This window comes from Manacus vitellinus, unplaced genomic scaffold, assembly GCF_001715985.3.
Source record: "Manacus vitellinus isolate BGI_N305 unplaced genomic scaffold, ASM171598v3 scaffold_3_pilon, whole genome shotgun sequence".
Taxonomy (NCBI): domain Eukaryota; kingdom Metazoa; phylum Chordata; class Aves; order Passeriformes; family Pipridae; genus Manacus; species Manacus vitellinus.
Genome location: NW_021940535.1, coordinates 11,342,434 through 11,363,344, shown reverse-complemented (window position 1 = coordinate 11,363,344; position 20,911 = coordinate 11,342,434). Strand labels below are relative to the sequence as shown.

Here is a 20,911-nt window from a genome sequence, read left to right as displayed (position 1 = left end):
AAAGGGGTCTCAGTTGTCTGATTGACATTTTCCTCCCCCAATGCACTGTTATTGCAAGAGTAAAAAGGATATTTGGCTGCTGTGGAGTACACATGGGAAATGTGTCCTCTGGGATGCACTAAGTCTGGGTATACCTGCAGTTTTCCCTGGGGAAATCAGTTGTGGTGGGGAGGTCCCAAAGATTGAGGAAGACTGTAGTAAGGAGCATGAGCAAGTGGTTCTTTTGTCCCAAAAGCTGTTGTCTATGGCAGTACAGACACAATTGCTGTTTACAACATGGAGTAAGCAGAGCACGGGTGCGAAGCATGTACTTACCATGCTCAGCTTGATCATGCTATATTTGGACCAAGCACAGTGATACCCAAACCCATCCCTCTAGTTCCCCTTGTCCCAGCAGGTGCTGGTCAAGCTGGCAGCCCCTGGCTCAGCAGAGGGCTTGGGGATGTGCCAAGTGAAGGACTCCACTGAGCTCTGGCCTTTGGCTCAGGCCAAGCCCATGGTACTTGGGAGATAAGTCTACTGGCGATCCTTAAAGACAGTCCTTTCTCTATTATTGCATGCTATAAACAGAAAGTGCACTGTTGGCTCCAAAAGCATGTTAATAAATAACTCTTTTTTTTTTTTTAACAGTTGGATTTTATTAGGGATGAAAGCACAGGTAAAAACATTTGTTGCATTCAATAGCCCCCAAATCACTTCCATATAGATATATAGCATCAGGAAAATATACCCCTTTACTATAAAAAATATCCTCCTAACAGCTACCATTCATTAAAGAGATCTCTCTTCCCTTAAAAAATGAGTTTAGGTCTGTGTACATTAGTATCACACGTACATACACTGACACATGCACATTTCCATGATGAAACTGTTCAAAAGGTTTCTTATCCTTAAATTCTTCTCCATCCCCTTTTCTAAGCACAGAGCACTCTTTTCGTTTCTACTTTCCCCTTCCTTTCCCTTGATTCCATTCCATGTTTATCACTGACGTACTGCTTTTGTTTTTAGAGTCTGGTTTAGAATATTTAATGCTTAACAAGAGGCATGTCAGTAATTCAGTGCAGCTGTCGTCTCTTCATATGGGTAACAGCAATCCCTCAGTGCTTGCTAGCCCTGCAGAAGACATATACAGACATTTCTCCTTCCCAGAGCCTTTTAGACAAAGACAGAGCCATCCTGGTCACTGGTGTTCAGGGTTATGTTGCTGTTCGCAACACTTTCTGCATAACTAACTGAATGGGTGACCTGGTAGTGACTGCAGGGGCCACAGAAACACAGGAATGGACAGTACTTCAAGCAGACTTGATAAAGGTATTTCCTGAATTTTTCCCCAGCAAAGGCATAGATAAGAGGATTGAGACAACAGTGACTGAATGCAATGGTTTCGGTCAGGTGCATTGCGTAATCCAACGATTTAATTTGGTTGCAACTTGAGAATAACTCATACTGCTTTAAAGTCTCTAGAAAAATCAGTATATTGTAGGGAGACCAAAACAGAAAAAACACGACCACCACAACCAAGATCAGTTTTATGGCTCGTGCTTTTTTCTGATTTTTGCAGGACATCAGGGTTTTGATGATCCCACAATAGCAATAGCATATGATACAGACTGGGATGAAAAAGCCAATGGTGTTCAGCTCCATATTGCAGAACACTGGCCAGATGTTCTCCAGCTTCTGTGGGAAGACAGCAATGCAGTCATTTTCTACCAGCTGGGAGAACACAAAATGTGGCACTGACACTAAAACTGCTATTGCCCATACTCCAAAGGTTACAAGAAAGCCCTGTCTCACTGTTCTGGATTTCAGAGAATATGTTGCTCGAACAATGGCCAAGTACCTGTCGACACTGATAACAGTGATAAAGAACATGCCCCCAAAGAAACCAATGTAATACAGCGAGGAAACAGCTGTACATGAAATAGTCCCAAGGGTCCATCCACGCACTGTGTTGGAAGCCCAGAACGGAAGAGAGATCACAAAGAGAAGGTCTGAGATAGCCAAGTTCAGGAGATAGATGTCAGTGATGCTTTTTTTACTGCCTTTCACAATGGCAAAAAACACCATTAGATTCCCTGTGAGGCCAAGAGCAAACACCACAATGTAAAATATTGGCAGAAATATTTTCCCAAATTCTTGGATGTCAGCCTTATTGCAGGACAAAGCATGTTCATCGTACGTATATTCAGCTGTCGTTTCTGCATATGCGGCCGTCATGCTGAATTTGCTGGCTAGAGGCAAAATTGGAAGAATAAAGAAAATAATGTTAGAGGAAGTTATCCAGTATCTGCTGTGGTAAAATATTGAGAGACTGTACCAACAAGCACACTTTGGGATTTTGTCACTGTTTGGCTTAGTGATAGTTGTGTTACTGTGGAGGTGATGGTAGTTACTAACCAAAGCCCAGACTCTGCCGTTACATGTACTTCACTGAAAATTAACTCTTTAGGATAAGAAAAACTAAATGAGAATTTCAAGGACTGTCGCATAAGCCCCTACTTATTGGAAGTGCAGCAGGGGCGGCAGCAAACCAAGATCTGACTAAGTGATGTGGTGCATTGCAGCACTGTGAGAAATGCAGGCCCTCTGCCAGTCTGTTGGACAGTGCTTGGCAGGAAATGGTACAATAGCTGCTGATCAGTATGCAGTGCCTGTCAACACCACCAGCAGCCCAGTCTCACCCCACATGTTAACCCTGGGGTGGAAGTGTGGTAATACACCCAGTTTAGCCAGGCCTTAACTGATGCTTTCTGATGTGGGAGGAGCAAAGTCTGCAATGGGACATGGCTTGGCAGCAATCATATCTTTGATGAAGCTCTTTTAAAAATCATCATATAATCAAAAGAAGAGAAACTATGTAGACCCTTTTCCTCAAGCAACAAATCATCTCATGACTGCTCCTGCTTTGGCTGCGAGGTTGGAGCCAGGGCTTGTTAGCTTGGCTGAACCCAAAGAGAGTATGGGGTGCAGGTGCGCAACCTCTGGGCGCACTGATCTGCACATCCAAAAACTCAGAGCACAAGTCAATTCCTCTGCAGTCCCTTGGGATGTGGTGTTCAAGTCTCCTCAAAGATTTCTGTTTGCAGGAAACCAAAAATCCTAGAGGGGTCCAGATGTTACTGTATTCAGTTTGCTCCCTCATTGGCGTAAAGAGCTTGTAAGTATTCACTACTTGCTCTCACTGTAGGAAATGAAGGAAATGAAGGGGTGCTATACACATGACAACATGGCCAAAACAGACTATTAAAGCTGAGACAGAAAGGAAAGGCCAGTGATAACAAAACTTCAACTAATAACTATCCCTTGGTCACCGTGTTGCCAGCTTCTTACAGGAACCCCCGCTGACTGTAAAGAAGGGACCGTAGGCTGTCTCTATTATAGATGTTTACATCTCCTGTTAGTGGGACATGTAGTCAATACAGCCAATAAAGAGCAGTGTATCTGATCTAATGCAGCCAAATCTGCTTTAAGACAAGACAGACTGTTTTCCAGACTCTGCTGATTGCATTGGTGAAAGTTCTTTTCCCAACAGAGCATGGCTGTATTATTCAGCAGTAGACAGTGACGGTGTATAACTACTCCAACTCCTGATGCTTAGAGCTAATTAATAATTAGCAGGTTAGAATCCCAGCCTACATGAACATGTTTCACTGATAACAATAGCTTTTATACCCTCTGTTTAAAATAAGCCTTGCAAAACCAAGCACAAAATAAAGATGTCCTGGAGTGTGAGATAGTCCTTTGCCCAAGAAGTTTCCTATGACCTGGTGGCAACTGCAACAATCTTCCCCACGAGTGGCTACTGTGACCATATCAACATCTCCCAATGCCTCATTGCCAGACTGCCGTTTGTGGTATTGGCCATAAAGTTTTGGCCTCTTATTTTGTAGTAATATTTCAAAGAGGTTTTTTGGGTGCTAGTTGAAAATGCAGGCTCTCTGTTTTAAATTATCTTCTTATTCTGAAAGTTCAAAGCCTAATCATCTCTGAAACATTTAAATGAGAAGTGCCCATAGTCACTTAAAAACAATCTTTGTGGTTTTGCACAGGAAAAGTGGGCTAGAAGAAGGGCTGTCTCAGCACTGGTAGCTTTGGGGCATGGGCACAGCATGGGGAAAGCTGTTTGCAGCAGGCAGGCACACCCATGGGCTGTGCAGCTCCTTCAGTGTCTTTCACCTTGAACTGGAAGCTGAGTCTATCCAGCCCCTGCTTGCAGCCCAGTTCAGTTCTTCAGCTTTCGGAGGTGAGGTATCTGACACCAGCAGAATTAAAGGGATACAAATAAGAAATCTTTAGGTGCTGGGGTAGAAGCTGACAGCAATTGCAAAGAAGATACTTATTTTCTAGTGGTGAGAAACCTAATTAGAGTTGCCTACAAAGATACTGTCATCTCTTTATCTGCCCTGTTGAGGGATACAGATAGGGGCAGGAGACTTCATATGTAATCTCAATAACCCATCATTTTCTGCCTTTCCATCCTAATTTCTTTCTTCTTTTCTGAGACTAAATATATGCAGCAGGTGCCTTTAACATACAAGTAAGTGCCAGGGTACACCAAGTCTCTTGTGCCAAATATGAGTCACTGTGTCAGCCCACCCAGCTCCTTTGCACCCATCTGCACAAGCACCAGAACCTCTATCTTACTCTGTGAGCTGCTGTGCTCCACAGCTGGAGCATTTGTTCTGTGAAAAGACACTGAGAACTGGGTTTGATCAGTCTCAAGAAGAGACGTCTCAAGTGGGATCTAGCGAGAAGGTGTAAAAGTGAAGCAGACAATTTTCCTCAGGGCAATAAGAAGCAATAGCCATGGGAAATTGTTACTCAATGTATGGAAAAAGTTTTTGGCCGTGACAGTAGTCCAACACCTAGATTCCAGGGCTCCAGGGAGGTTGTGGGATATAATCGCTGGAGATACTTGAAACTCAGCTGGCCCTGCTCTGAGCGTGGGTTTGGACAAGAAACCTCCAGAAGTCCTGTCCTAACCTCATGATTCTGCAAAAAAGGCAGACAGAGGTCATGACATTTCTGTAAAGTTTTCCAGCTTCTTCTCTGCTGTGTAAGCTTCTGTTTCAGACATGACTTTCCTGGTGCCACAGCGAAAGTCTCATCACGCACAGAGTTAAAAACTGATCGATACGTGCTCGTATCCCATTAGCATCTCTGCTAACTGTGCCGGCATCCAGAGAGGGGGCTGCTCAGTGGGGCTTACCTAGACTGTGCTGTGTGAAATCCCTGATCTGGGAGAGAGGGAGTGCATGCTGGTTTACTCTCTGCTCTGAGAACCTCTAGCTGTGCTGGCTTTTCACATGCTTGCTCTCTTAATTCATATCTAGAAAAGCAGCTTGTTGCTCTGGAGATTTTCCATATGTGTTCATACAAGCTGCTGTGCTCTGTCGGAGGATTTCACACATGTAAGGAAATGCAGCTCCACAGGTTAGCCCTCGGGTCTAGCAGACTTCTGCACAGGCTGAGCCCACTGGCATTGCCTGGAGAGAAAGCTGGGTTCAGGAATGGCCACCTTCTTCACTGGAGAACATTTACACAGAGGCGCAGGATAAACTCCTGGCCAGTTTTCTCTCTCATGCTTACAATAAATGTTCACCTCAGGGACAAAGTGAATTGAAGAGCGTAGAGGACACAGGAGGACCACAGGGCTGTGAGGCTCCTCCACCAGACTTTTTCCCTTGCTGAGTACAGGAAATAGTAGATTCACTTCTGCTTCTCATGGAACTGCTCAACCACTTTTGCTCTGTCTCCAGATTTCCCCAGAGGCTTTGCACCCTACTCTACACAAACACTTCTGCTCTTAATCATGTTTATAGCTATCTCAAAGACCATAGTCTGCTAGACCAATACCCTGTTTCTCAACCCAGCTATTCCCAACGACCATATGTGCCCTAAGTAATACACAGGGAAGTGAAATTGTGAGAGATCCACAAACTTCTCTAAGGAACAGAAGTTGCCTTTCAGCCTTCAAACAACACTGGCATCAGGCTGGAGGACACAAGATCTAAATCCTGCTTATACATCTGGTCTTTCCAGTTGTCACCCCTAGCACTTCAACCAAGTGCCAAGAAGAGGGGGTCTATAAGCACTTGCCTCTCTGTTATGCCTTTCCAGTCATCCAGTTAAAAGAAGTTAAAAAAAATAACCAAATCCAGACCTCTGACAGAGAGCCACACTTCAGATTTGCACAATATGCTAATAAAAGTATTTAAACCTCAGAAAGATTTTCGCACCTTAGTCAGCATTTCTGAGTGAGGCTCACTTACATGCTTTTCTTACACAGGCAAAGCATATTTTCAGTGCACACTGAACGGGCTGATGATTCAGCTGGCCCTGGGAAATTGTAGGCTTTGTGGGAACCCCTGTGAAAGGGTGCATATTCCTTTCTCACCCTTAGATCTGAGTTGCCATCCCCCTACCCAAATATAAATGCCATTGCTTTTTTTGCATTTGTGACTACACCCATCTGCTTCTTGCCAGCTGGTGATTCTCGGCAAGACCACAGGGATGACCTCAGGTACCTTCAAATGAAATCTTGTAGCTATGGTGGCACTTCTAACACATAACAGAAAGAGATTTAAGGGAAGTACCCAAAACTGGGTGGAAACTGTCGGGAGAGATGCAAGTCTTAATAGCACTCTAGGTGAAACTCTTAACCAGCCCGGTGCCAAGCAGCTACCACCCAATCACCAGACTGCCACGGACACCTCTAAGCATGGTTTAGATGATACACAAACCAAAACTTAGACTTATGGGCAAAACATTAGCCAGAGATGGGGCCCAGTTTCTATTTCTACACCCAACTGGTTCCAATAATTCACTTAGTTTATTATTCAGAGAAAGGTCACTCCGTTCACAGGGGATGGTTTCTGGAGTTGCTTGGGATCATGTTAGATAGCCAGGGTCAAAATCAAGCCCAGCCCAGCATTTGCAGTTACTTTCACTCTTCAGTCTTTTATTCAGTCCTGAAGTGGGGAGATGTTCTCCCTGTTCCACCTCTTCAGGTGCTGGAAGCAGCTGACACAATGCTGACCTCAAAAAGCAGAAAGCAAGGTGAAACAGCTAGTGTAACCTAATCTTTAACCTGGCAAAATGAAATTTAAACAGTTAAGAGGGAGAGTGTAGCTAAGGCCAGTCTGTGTGGCTTTTTAGAAGAGGAGCTTTTGGATATCTGATGACACTGCAAGGTTGATAAGGTGACCTCTGCTGCATGCTTATTTGGTTGACACATATCTCCAGCTCAAAGCAACACAAGTCCAAGAAAGCATTGCAATGGGATTTGGACTGGTTAGCCATCAGATCTCAAAAGACAGACATCCGTGGAGGAAGCCTCACTGAACTAGGAATATTGTTTGTAAAATGTTTGTGGAAATAGCAAGTTGAAAGCCAAAAACTGTTCAGTATTTTCATCATTGGTTTGATAGTAGATCGGGAATCAGAGTTAGAGAATTGGACAGTGATTCAGACAGTCTGAGTAATCTGGGGCTCCTCAGATGATTCACTTTATCTCTAATCTAGCCAAAGTGACGTGCTTGGGAGTTAAACAACGTGGGCCATGTCTCAAGAGTGGGGGCAGTTCTCAAGGAAACTTGACTGCAGGAAAAGCTGATGCAACCCTCAGGTGTTTAAAGAGCCACTAAATGGGAAGGAACAAAAGAGGGTAGGCTGCCATTGCAGACCTCGATACTGGGGGTGGAGGCGTAATTTGTTAACACTTGATTTCACCTTTGCTTGTGTTAATTATCTTGTTAATTTTTCTAACGGGATTAGCCATACCTTAAAGTGATACATGGAACTTCAAACCAGAAACATGAAAGATAGGAATAAGATACACATTTTTAACATGGAAAGGCTAACGACTGAAGAGCCTTCAGGTAGGAGAAGGACTTGCGTATCTGAGGGTCTCCATGTCAAGAGAAGATATTGGTCTGGGAACGATGTTTAGGCCAGACATAGTGGAGCTCAGCAGGAGGGTACTGGGTAAAACCCTACAGTCCCTGATAGGCAGGGAGGCAGACCATATTGGGGCACACTTCTCTTAACAGCTGTGACTCTTTTGGTAATAAATGACTGAAAAAGCCAAACTATCCTCTCCCCAGGTACTTCAACTGCATTAGCTAGCCCAAATCCTGGGATGGGACCCCCGGAAAGGAAGTGGGCTCCTGTGAAGAGCACGGAACAGCTGCTGGGGTTGGCTTAGCGCTGAAGCTTTATGATGGCTGTGGAAAGAAAGCAGCACAGTTTGGGGATGTTGTTATCAAACAGCCAGTGTGTACTGCAGCTGTTAAATCCTGGGTGTTTTCCCTCCTAACCAGTTCTTTTATCATTCCTCAAAAACTTGGGAGTGAATGTGGTGTAATTCCAGATGTGTCCTTGCTCCCTGCCCCCCCCTCCCCCAGTTCTTCCCTGATGACTTTAAGGTAAGGAAATTCCTTTCTTTGGTGTTTCTTCTTTCTTCTGCGACTTATTCCCAGATCAGCTGGACAATTTCTGTGGCCCATCAGAGTTCTGCAAACCTAATAATTGCTTATCGATTTAGGTGATTTAATTTATAGAAGCTCCTCCCAAGACTTCAAGGATGAGTTATTTAGAAGCAAGTAGTGATCTGGGCTGCTTTGTTACTGGATTTTCCAATTTAAGGTGAAGTTGAAGGTGCAGAAACATGATGCAGAAGCTTTCAAAAAAATAGGGCATTTAAGGTGTCTTAAGTAAATGACCCAGAAATGGAAGCTGATTAGACTACTGCTGATTAAGATAAATATAAGGCTGAATATTGGTCCTTTATAAATGCATTTAGGTCAAAGAGATTTAAAAAATGCCATCTCTGCCAGTGGCAAGGTCTTCACCATCTATCTTTCAGAGCAACCACAGAGGTACTATTTTGAATGAGATTTTGCTCTTGCTCCATCAGTTCATGGTCCAACTGGCCTGGCCAGTGGCCTCACTCAGGCTGGTTGTGCTTCCACCAGAGCAAAGCAGGCACAGGGGACTGAACCCAGGTGCCCTGGGTGCATCCTGACCCCAGCAATGTCCCTCTACTTTTTGTTTTTGTCGTCCTGCCAGGAAGACTTGCTGGGGCATCCTGAGCCATCCAGGAGGTACAGCTACACCACAGCAGTGCTGGGGCCATGCCAAACCCTGCCAAACCCCTGGCAGCTCACCCCTGTGGTTACTGGTGTATTTATAGCAAAAACCGAAGCTTTCAGTGGTTTCAGCTCCTTCCCTTGGCTCTGGGGAGAACAAAGCCCCTCTGAGGCTGACAGGGTGGACGTGCAGGTGCACCTTGGTGCCTGCACACTTAATGGAGCAGGGAATATAGATTCAAGTTTTGGGGCATGATCAAGTCCCTTGAGCAAGTGAAGCTGCACAGAGTCACGTCAAGGCATTTTCCTGGTGTGCCATCGTTGATTCAAATCATTCTTCTGAATGGGAACTAAGCACTGGGGAGCTTCTGAAAAATCCCATAAGATGCTTGGTCAAAGCACCTTTAGAAATCTGGCCCTAAGGAAGTTAGAGCCTTAAATATCTGTTTCAGAAATTACTTATGCATTTAGGAAAGATGACCTGGCAGTATGATTCAGACTCCTGCATCTCCCCTGGATCTTAAAACTGAGGTTCTAAAATCACTGAAATGGTTCTGAAATTTTCATCTGTGACTCTCAGGGTCATGATTTTGCGGTCTTGATTTTATGACCAGAACCAAGGGTCCTCTTCAAAGCCTCTGCAGTCTGAGATGATTTCCAGGCAGTGTCCTGTTCCCAGGGACGCGCCGGGGAATGGGAAATTAGGTAAATGGTGTGAGAATTGTTGTAGAGCAGTATTTATTTTTGCCCTGGGGGGCACTTTAACTGAGCTGCTGGGAATATAGTGGCAGAGCTGAGGAGGGACTAGCTGCCCTCCCAAGAGATGCCTATGGGGAACTGGATGTTTGGGGTTGTCATCTGATTGGATGGTGACTGCCAGGATCAGGATTTTCTTGGAAAATTTATTTTACAGGTATTTCATCTAGCCTGTTAATTCCCCTAATTGTCCTTTCTGCTTGCACAGTTGCTCACGACACTCTGTATCTTTTTTTATATGTATAGCTGAGCATTTTGGCAGTGTTTTCTCTTACCTTCTCTTCCTCAGTATTTTTTTATCCCAGGCCTTCCCTTCTTAAGCAGCATTCAAATTTCTTTTGTATTTTCTGTAAAAATTTGCAAAAACAGATTTTTTTTTTTAGCTATGAGCACTGTTTGTACTTGTTTTTGGTTACCATTTGCTCCATCCTCTCGCTGCCTTTATTGTGATGCCTATTTACTTCCTGCTCCCCACCCCCCTTTTTGTGATTAATAACATCACATTGCTTTAGCATCCTTGAGAAATCTGAGACGGCTCTCTAGAAATGGGACATCTCTTAAATCATCTTCTCCATTATTTAGAGAGCAGCACACATTACCCCTTCTTGACTGTGTATGGATGAGATTTAAGTTCTGGAGCTGCCAGCTCCTTCTGGGGAAGATCACATTTACTATGGATTTACTCTCAATTTATTATGTGTTGCCCTTTGTCAAACTTTAGCCTTTTCTTCTCCCTTTTGCACTTCTTCTGTGCTTCCCAATCCCTTGTAATTCATTGCAGTTGCTGTCTTTCATCCTGTCACTCTGTTCGCTGCCTCCAAACAGGGTTTGCCCCAACAGACCAGATTTTGGGAATGACTGTTCTGGATCTACATTTATATCACACAAGTAGTTAACAGGTTGCCGCCACTGTATTACCCAAATGTCTCACCCAAACCAGCAGACATCTTTGTGCAACATCCTTCCTGTGGAAAGCTGAGTCACAAAGAAAATAAGTAATGTGTCATTCAGAAAGGTGGGTTTTTAAATTTTTTGCATTTCTATTGCTTTCTTGCTGGTATGTCTACATCAGACACTTTCTCTTGACTACCAGATTTTCTGCTTTGGACTGTCTTTCAGTTCAGTGTTGTTTGAGATGTTGGTTCCCTGACCAAAACTAGAAACAAGCATTGCTGGGGAGTTGTGAAATCCCTGCAGACATCTAACAAAAAACATCTAATGAAGTAGAAGGGCTGTGTCTTCTTGGTCTGTTCTTCTGGACTAGTGTTGCACACTAGTCATCTATCAGCATTTTGTTAACCTTGAGGTGAATATTTCTCTTACACAAGATGCCACAAATAATTAGTTGACCAAGTAAAATTCCTCCGCCCTGGTTCACTTTGGTTAATAAAAGTGTTCCCCTCTCTATTTTCTCAATTTGTAAACATTCCCCACATGATCTTCACCCAAATTAAATATAATTTAGATTCCAAGCACTAAGCAGTGAAGACTTTCCTTTAAGTTCACAAAACACCATTTTGTCTTAATCCTGCTTTGTCAAATTATAGGTAAAATATAATTGTCTCTTACCTTAATTCATAGTTGCATTGAAAATCAATGTTTCCTTCAAGCTGAGCTGTTTGGGTTTAAATGTATATTTCCTCTTCTCTAATGCTGGTGCCTACCCTATGAAACATGTGAACTTTGGCAGGGCAGCTTCCTGGGCTGTGCTAAAGTTGAGCTGATAAAGTATTAATGTGCTCTGCTTTGGTCCTGCTGGCTCTGTGTGAAATTGCAAAGTAGGATGCGGTCACTCGGAGGGGCAGAAATGCTTACAGAGGACAGGACTTGCACAGAAGACAGAAATGCCCAAGGTGCTTCATACTCAGTGTGTCAAAGCTGTCACCCCCCTTGGTTCCCCCTATCCTATGCAGAAAGATGTTTTTGACTCAGACACAATTGTACAGTGTATAGAAATACAAGTTTGCAACAATAGCAGGGGCCTTGAGCAGTGGCGACGCAGGATGCAGCACAGAGGAGTGCAGGTATGGGATGGTAAAAGACGGAGCACAGGATGGCACTGGGGAGCCCCACAGATATACACCACTCACTGATGGTCAGTTAAAAAAATGCAGACCTGGAGCTGGCAAAACTGGGTTTAGTGGTAACAGGCAGAACAAAAATAGTATCTAGCATACATAATGGGTATCACATTATGTGTGTATAGACCAGCAAAGACAGAGGAAAGTATAGAAAAATGTTAGAAAACATAAAAACAATGCAAACCAGATCTAGAAAGAAGCAGAAGAAAAATTAGGATGAACATTGCTTTTATCCCAGGGAAGGACTGGAAATGCTGACAGCTCGCTCTAGCACTGCCAGTGAAACCACCAGCCTTAGGACTCAAAGAAGCAGGGGAAGAGAAAGTGGATAGAAACTATGTGTGTGCAAAAAAGTTTAAACTGCAATAGTGTACTTGTTCCTCTGCAACAAGCAGATCTAAACTGATAACAGTTGGAGCCTTCAGATTGCCATTAAACTAACAAAAAATTCTTAGCTTTATGTATACATATATTGTGTCTCCTCTTTGCCTGTAGACAAGATTTTAAACATAAAATTTCTCTGCAGCCCAGGACCAGCAGAGTCTGAGGGTCTAAAGCATTGGGATGTCCATTAATTAAAGAGTCTTCTGGAGCATCATGCTCAGGGTTGCATTACAAGTGCACCACAATTGGAATGCTGCATAGCATATTGCAAGGCACCACTGGGGCACAAAAAGCTGTTCATCTGGGGTGAAACCAGGCAGGAGGCTGTGCATCAGTGTGCATTATGAGAAACAGAGACACAGTGTCTGTTTGGGGGGTGCACCAATACCAAAGTCCTCAAGCACACACAGGAATACAGTCCTGGAAACAACCCCAGGTACTGCCCCTGCCTCAAATGTCAAGGGAGGTTAAAATGCCTTCTCCCCAAAGGCAGAGTTGTGCTGCCTTCAGGCAGGCTGAGCTGGGTTGGATTTTGGGGGTGGAAAGCATCTTCCAGGTTGTCTGAGCTGTTGCTCATTGATTGGTGTAGCAAGTTGCCAGGCAAATACTTTTGTATGAGTTTAGTTCTGGTATTTTTGCCAATTACATGGCTTTTTTCATTGTGTTATGCTTTATCTTGCAAAGGTTACATCCCCAACAGCTACATAGCAATGGCCAAAGTGTGAGCCTACAACATCCATCAAATTATGCAAGTGACGTGAGCCAGGTGCACCAGGACAAGCGCCCATGGAAATAATCAGGGAGCAGATTCCCGGATAGGTGTTGGCCAGAAAAAGCAAAGACACACTGCTGAAAATAAAGTTTAAAAGTTAGGGAATTCTAAAAGCCAGAGCAGCAGATTTGCAAAACTCACTTTTTCCTCTGACAAGTGCCAGCAGCTCCATTACCCATTCTTTAAAAATAAACATAAAGAACTCTGCACTCTTTTCAGAACATCAAAAAGCTAATGGCTGGTTACTCCCCACACACTGAAAGTAGGATCTATGACTGCCAAAATTACAAGCTTTCGACTTTCAGAAAGATAATTTCTGGTAGATGGTACTAAGGAAATGCTCTCATTGTGTGAGAACCCTAAGATTCAGAAAGATGAACGAAGGCTTCCCTTACGCCAGTGATAGTCTGATATGATCCCTGCCCCCCTTTCAGGGGGCCCCGCAGAAGATGTTCTGTGGTTTAGAGGACACCAAAATCTAAACCTGTCTCCCATGTCCTCGTGGGGATGGTGAAAGGCTGTGTCTCCCCCAGCCCCCACTTCCCTCAGCCCTATAAAGAAAATGTACAGATAGTCCAATAGGAGCTTTCCCACTGGGGACCTGCACATGCCAAGCTGGTTTGCTGCTGACCTGTAAAATGTGGATTGCCAGAACCCTGGCAGACACTCATCCTAGTGGGCACCCGCTCCTGGGTTGCCAACTCAGCACAGTACCTCTGGTGTTGTTCTTTGCAGGCAAAACCCTTGTGAATAAGGGTCAGGACCTCCCATATGTAACAGCAGGAGAGGCTGTCCCCAGCCACTGCTAACAATCTCCTAAGAACAGGATTTCCCTGAAGGCAGTCACCAACCCCTTTCCTCCTGTGCTGCCCAGTTTAACTGGAACTGAACACAGAGCAGGCTGTTACCTCAAGAAGAAATGAGGTTTGCCCAAAGGAATATCCAAACAGTCTTTATCTGGAGGACTTCAATGAAAGAGAAACCAAGTCAGGCTGACTCAAGACATCCTCAGCAGGTCTTCTCAGGAGACAGAAAAGGCTTACTGTTGTATTCTGTTGTGAGTGATAAACCTAGATAAGAGTGCTACTCATTATCAGGGCATGCACTTGTAGTGCAACAAAGACAGGTATAAAATCAACACCACCTGAAACACAACTGCCACATCAACAAATGCTCTCCATCTTCAACCTCTGTTCACCCTCACAGCTCAGGAATAAGAAAGTCTGAGGAAGCTGCTGAAAAGACTCATTCTGGTCTGTACATGATGGAGAAAAGTATCTTTTGTTTCTTCAAACTGAAAAGAAAAAGACATTGCATCCCTTGTAACCAGAGAGACTTTTCCTAGAAAGAGCTAGGTAGAGTGTGCTGTCTTCCCAACTGTGAAGCATGCAATAGTTTTAGAGAAAGAAATCAAGAGTGGATGTGAAGAAATCAAAGGATGTGCTGCGCAGGGACACAGTGGGTAAAGAGGGGTAACCCACCTTTTTATGCCATCTCCCTCTGAGGTGCCTTCTGAATTTGAAAACTCATTTCTCTCAACATCTGGGGAGACCAGTGGTACTTCCACACGAGTGGTGTCTCCTCCTGCTCTATGGCCAGGCTGCCAGGTCAGCTTGGGGAGGCAGGGTTTTACACAGCAGCACTGGTAAATTCAAGCTTTGTGGACTAAAGCACTTAGCAAAGAAATGTCTGGCCTGAAGGATCAAAATGCTGCTCTCCCTAGCTCACTCTGCTTTCACTGCCATGTGGGAAAGCCTGATGGTGGTGGTGTTCTACAAAAAGGGGCTATCTTGGCTCTCAAGAATTTAATTGGAGTCCCTCTGCAGGGCTGATGGGCATCAGTACTGGCCTGGGAGTAACTGCTCCATCTTTCCAGGATGGAGCCCCGAGTCCCACGGGAGCTCTGTGATGCAGAGCTGCCCCGCCCCGCATGGCTCAGCAACACAACATGTACCATAGCTGTGACTGCACTGAACCCTGCTGGACACTTTTCATTTCTCCAAAACTCTTGTGGAGGTGCATCCCTTCCACAGCAGCGTCCTGTTCCTCCCATGCTGTCTCGCAGCAGAGCCCAGCTGGCAGCTTTTGATGTAGCTGTGGGCACCAGCTGCTCACACACACACACAGCCCTTCACAGAAAGCATTTCTGTGCCTCGCTTCTGAGAGAAAACCCAGCAGAGAGAGCCTCATCTCTTCATGCCACTGTTCTGGAGAGATGCAAGGAGATAATGGAGCTCTGGCACCTTTCCAGGCACCAGTGGGAGATGCATTTATTCTTCACCGAAAACATGGGGAGGAAAAAATTACTCAGAGAGAGGAAAAGAGAAGATATGTCTAGGGATGAAAGTGTTTCAGCCTGAGGGCTGCTGAAGATAAGATCCATAGAAAGATGAAGGTTTGCACACCTTCTACAAACAGTAGGGGTGTGGCCCAGAAAGACATTGAAAGTTAAGAGAAACCTTTATTCCTGCATTAGAAATGACGTGGAAGGGATAAGGACACTGGAACAGTTTAGTGCTTAGGCTCACTCGTGCCTTGGTGACCACATCTGTATTCCTGAGCCATTTGTTTGCCTTCCCTCACTCCAGCTGTCACAGAGAGGTGGTGCTCTCCTGCCCTGGAGAGGTGACAGAGGCCTAGCCAGGTCTCCTGGGGAGGTGTCCTCCTCCCTTGGGATGGGTGATGGGCACAGCAGCTGCTCAGATCCACCTGTTTCAGTGTGTACCTGAGTTACACCAATCTCTCAGAGCACATTGCAGAGGCTGCGCTGCTTTCGAGGTTGGCTCCAACAAAAACAAGGAGATCCAAGAAAGAGGGGAGGAAGCCATTGGTGGGGCAATCACATTCATTTCCTCCTGGGCTCACCCAGGCAAGAGGAATGGCTGCTGTTCAAAATGATGAATAAAGAAATGCCTTTTCTCCCTCCTTCCCTGCTTTCCGTCCTCTCTCTCTCGCTCGCTGCTTATGAGAGCTGAAGCTCTTGGGTACATTTGCACCATCACCACCCCTCTCTCTCTAGACACATTGGGGCAGTGTGGTGTTGGGGATGCCAAGATGTGTGAGGATGGTGCAAGAGGCGTGCAGGTACAGAGACACAGAAGCAGACATGGTGAGTGAGGGGAGTGGAAATGTTGCCTGCCTTTCGGTGAGCATGGACAAAAGACTGAAGGAAACCACCCAGCATTGCTCTTTGCTCTCAGCCCAGTTGAATACCTGAGCATTAGGGAACAAAAACCATTTCCTTCACTCCTTGTTGTGTAGGAGAGGCATTGCCTTCTGACAGCTGGTTTCCAAACATTTCTTGACACATAGGTCTCTTTACCTTGCTGGGTGCTGCAGTCAAGGCTGGTGCTGAGTTGAACACAAGAGACAATCAATACTTTCGCAGTGCCCTGGTGGTCTGTGTTCAGTCATGGCTGTGTCCTTCCTTTCTGTCCATCACTGTACTCATCCTCACATGCTGCATGTGCATTCACACCTTCTCTAAACTCAAGCATGTGGAGGATTACAGAGACTGAATATTCTCCAAGGGTGCCAAGTGAATTAAGGGATAATTGTCTTGCTGATCCAGAGGTGCATGCACATGTTGCACACTCATTAATATTACTGGGAAGGCTGCCTGGATACTGGAGTCTGGCAAGGAAAAATGGTGTTTTCTGGAGTAACACAGCAAACATTGCTGTTTGCTTGGTGGTAGGCTCCTCTTGCATATAGCTCATCCTACATGGTAAGCGTGACCCAGCTGCTCACCTGGCATTGAACTGGCTGCACTGGCTTCTGGAAAGCACAGCAGACCCACACAGACAGTCCTGGCAGCCACGAGACAAGCACAGCATTGGATCAGACGAGGTCCCAGCAGACACACTCGTCAGCAGTGGCTGAGGAAACCCAAATCACGTTACTGCTCTTCTGAGGTGGGGATTTCTGTGACAGGTCTCTGTACATTTTGGTGTGTCAGCCGAGGCAGCAGAAACACGGATTTATCTAGAAGTGCACAGACATGCAGGAGCGCACTGCTCAGAGCCTGTGTGTCAAAACTGACGTATGACAGCTGCAGCTTTGCTTTGCCCAGCACTACTTGCTGCCTTTAAGGGACATTAACCTTTAAGGTACATTAACCAGAAATGCATGTCAGCCCACACATTACAGTTAAATGACATATTCAGACTAAGGCTATAATTACCTTTCAATTTCCCAAACTATTTTTACATCCAGAGAGAATACCTAAAGTCATCTTTATTTTTTTTCTGTCATGGTTCTTTCTGGATCCTCTACTGGCACAGTTATTAATTTCTATGGTGCTTCATTACTGGAATACATATATAATATGCATATATATATATATACACACACACATACTGGTGTATAAATAATTGGTGTTTTCAAGAGGCTGAAAATAAAATAGGATTATCCTCGACATGATACAATTAACAGGGCTTTTGGGAGTTTTGTCCATGCTAATGCTGGCCCATCAAGGCACGGGGATATCTTTCAGCTAAGAGAAGCATGAGACACAGATACCCTTCATTAACCTTTCTTTTTTCCTTTGTTAAAATTTTGACTGGTTCTGACCTGCAGGTGTAGCTGGATGGTACCACAGCAGAAAGAGGCAGAGTTGTGCTGCTGGCTGGGAGGACTCCTCCAGAAAGGATCAAGTCAGAAGCTCCCATCCTCATCCCTAGACTGTGTGCAATGGCCTGAACAAGTGACTTGAAAGCCAGAAGCTCTGCCAAAGATTTAATTAGTGTTGTCTCCATGTTGCCTTAGGAAGGAGGCTTGAGTATAATGCCAGAAAAGGCCAGATATGGACTAGTTTCTTACTCCAGGATGCTGTTTTGGAACAAGATACTAAGACTATCATTCCCTGTGCTAAAAGCGGCAGTCCTGCAGCTCAGAGCTGAGATGGGGAACAATCTGCTAGGCCCCACTTCACACTATTTTCCAAGGGATCTAGCAACACCATAAGCTAACATGTCCTCATACATCCCACTTTTTGCTGGTACAGTTTAACAGCATGGTCCCTAAACATACCCTTTTGTTCTCTACAACTGCAGCACAGGTTTGCTCAGTGTGTTAAGTGACCATCAGACAAGATGAGCCTCCCTGATGCCACTGCAATGCTCCAGCCTGTTAAGGCCTTTCCATCCACACATGCAGAGCATCATGGGTGGCATCAGACAAACATTCCGTCCTTCTAAACAGAGACCGTCTGTAGAAGGGACCCTCTGTGCTAGTAACACCAATAAATCAAAAAAAAATGGTACGTATTTTAGATTTAAGCTCGAATATAGGTAATGGTTATGCTGGTCTCAGTTTTAAGAACAAGACTATATCTGACTATTTAATGTGCCAAAATCATCCTTAATCTTCTTTAACCTGCATCATCTCAGCAAAAAGAAAAAACAAGATCAGGATACGAAAGTAAGTAGGAGATATGAGCAGGACCAATATAACAACTGTGGTGGGTATTTTTTACACAGTAGGTAAAAAGGCACCAGGGCTATGCAGGATGGTCTGGTCTATCCTCAGCTTCTTGTGCTCCCAGCTCTTGGGAAGACCCTAAAATTTCCATTACCCTCAAGCTGCCCATCAGCTTGTACAAATGCAGGAAGATGTCTTCTACTCTCTATGCCCTCACAGGCACTGGCAGGGCAGCAGACTGCTCTCAGGTTTGTCCCTTCAGAAAGAAGACGAGCTCTGTAATCTGCAGGGATGTTCCTGCCCACTCACAGCTACACAGGGCAGGTCCTGCCAGCCATGCACCCTCCGGATGTGGGTCTCACCTTCGTCCTTTCACAGGAAGGCAGCGATAGCAGCTTAAAGCAGCTGGGCCAGGAGGAGAAGTTGAGGTCAGGTCCAACTCAGAGCTCCTGGTGTTGCTGCTGCAGTAGAGGAAGGCAGCTGCCTCTGGCAGAAAATCCACTGAGCTGCAGAAAGTTTCTCGCACTTCTGCACTAGGAAGGTTTGCAAGCAGTATTGAGGCAGCAGGAGGAGAGGATGTCCTCCAGTGAGAGCTAGAGAAGTGAAAGACTTTGCAAAGAAGGCTCTGCATGTTTATGCTACCCTCACACCACCAGGTTACAGCCCTTGTGGGGAAGCCCTGGGTCACAGCCTCACTCCAACAGCAATCAATGAAAGCTACACAACAGCAATCAATGAAAGGATTCCTCTGAAAGGAAGGAGATATCCCCTAGCAGAGATGCTCAGTAACACCAGGGAAAGGCCATTGTCTTGCAAGCTTGGGCAAATGGGCTCCAGAACCTGTCCTAAAGTACTCACACAAGAGATGCACGACAAAGCTGTGGGGCTGCAAAAATCATTCCCACCTCTTGTGCTTCAGCTGAGCGAGTTCTGATCTAGAGGGTTCATACTGTGAATCTGCAGAGGAGATACCTGGTGCTGTCCTCTAAGCCTAGGACCCTTTGGCTTTGTCCTGAATTTTTATTACTCACCTTCTAGAACACCTGACTTTGCATACCCAAAAAAAATAGCCTGGCTGCCCGAGGGTGGTAGGGCACTGAGAGGCAGGGACTGTTCTGCTGCACCTGGTTGCAATCCTGCTGCTGGGACTAGGCACCAGCTGAACCTTTTCCTCTGGCTACGGTCTTTGCTTTACAATTTGGGAAACGTGTGTCATGGCCTGCATGAGGCAGATGTATTTCTCACACACCTTTCATTACTGGCCTGCTTGTGCAAAAGATTTCACCTTGCAGATTGCAAATGGGAGCACACATTAAAACTGTAAATGCCATCTGAAGAAGATTGGTGGTTTAAAAGAATTTTATTTTTGTTTTGTTCTGCTTATTCGAGGGAGTAAGCCCAAGGGTACTCAGTAGGTACGGAAACACTACAGAGGCAGACACTTACAGAAATTAAATTTCTAAAATAAAAGATAATCTACTTTCTGCTTCTTCCCAGCTAAGGAGGAATAGGAAGAGAAAGAGTAGAGGGAGAGAAGAGGCAGCCGAAGGGATTGTCAGTTTTATAGAACTGTCCAGGCCATAATAAATGCACAAGCTGAAAGAAATAAAGAAGAAACAGGTTCTTTGGGTGTAAGAATTGTGCAATTACACTGCATGCAGTATCTTTATTAGAAAACTTAAAATATGGTGATATCTTGTAGAGAGAAACAGATCAGAGATAGAAGTTTCAGAAAACCATTGCATTTATCTATCAATATTTCTATATATAAAGATATTTTTCCTGGTAACTATTCCTCCGCCTGTTCCTACAGGTCTCATTCATTCCTGTAAGTGTTGTTTTTTGACACCCACAGCGTTATTTATAGGGTTACAGCTTCCAAACCCTTCCAGCCAAGAAGCTGCAGGCCCTGGTAACAGATGAGGTGTCAAGATCATACTTAGATATTAATTCACATTGATTTCACAAAAACATGTGGACAGCATTTATTTCTTTGTTGCTTATCCAATTACTCAGTAGGCTCTTTTGGGGCTGAAAGCCTCATTCAGACATGTCAACTGGGAGCCAGTCCCTGCCATGACATGTTAAACTTGGATATCATTTCCCTCCAAAGAGCAGGTTCCCACTCCTGCAGTGAGCCCCATCCCTGCTCACAAAGCCAATTCACTCTGCTGAGACCAGGGAAGGAGCAGCCAAGTGTCCAGAGTTTGGAAACATAAACAGTTCCTTTCAGTACTGAATCTGAGAGGTGGAAGATATGTTTCTAAGGCAACTCTCCATGCTGCTCAGGCAATGTGGGAGTCTGCTGGTAATTTCCACCACCCTTTTATGAAGCAGGCAGGGCAGGATGTGCTAGGGGAAAAGGAGGAACATGCTAAAAAAGACTCTAAAAATTAACAACACTAAAA

At 44.9% G+C, this 20,911-nt stretch overlaps 1 protein-coding gene across 1 annotated transcript; it reads right to left on the bottom strand.

Annotated features, from left to right (window-relative positions):
- Window positions 1–664: 664 nt before the first annotated feature.
- Window positions 665–11,661, bottom strand: CX3CR1 (C-X3-C motif chemokine receptor 1). The gene is made up of 3 exons (XM_018075208.2): window positions 11,415–11,661; window positions 10,121–10,192; window positions 665–2,231 (listed from the first exon to the last, which is right to left on the bottom strand). The coding sequence occupies exon 3, from the start codon at window positions 2,215–2,217 to the stop codon at window positions 1,156–1,158; it is 1,062 nt and encodes a 353-aa protein (XP_017930697.2). The 5' UTR covers window positions 2,218–2,231; window positions 10,121–10,192; window positions 11,415–11,661; the 3' UTR covers window positions 665–1,155.
- Between the last annotated feature and the right edge of the window lie 9,250 nt (window positions 11,662–20,911).

What these genes read in the sequence shown, in the direction of transcription:
- CX3CR1 (XM_018075208.2), bottom strand. Translation starts at nt 2,217, where the DNA reads ATGACGGCCGCATATGCAGAAACGACAGCTGAATATACGTACGATGAA.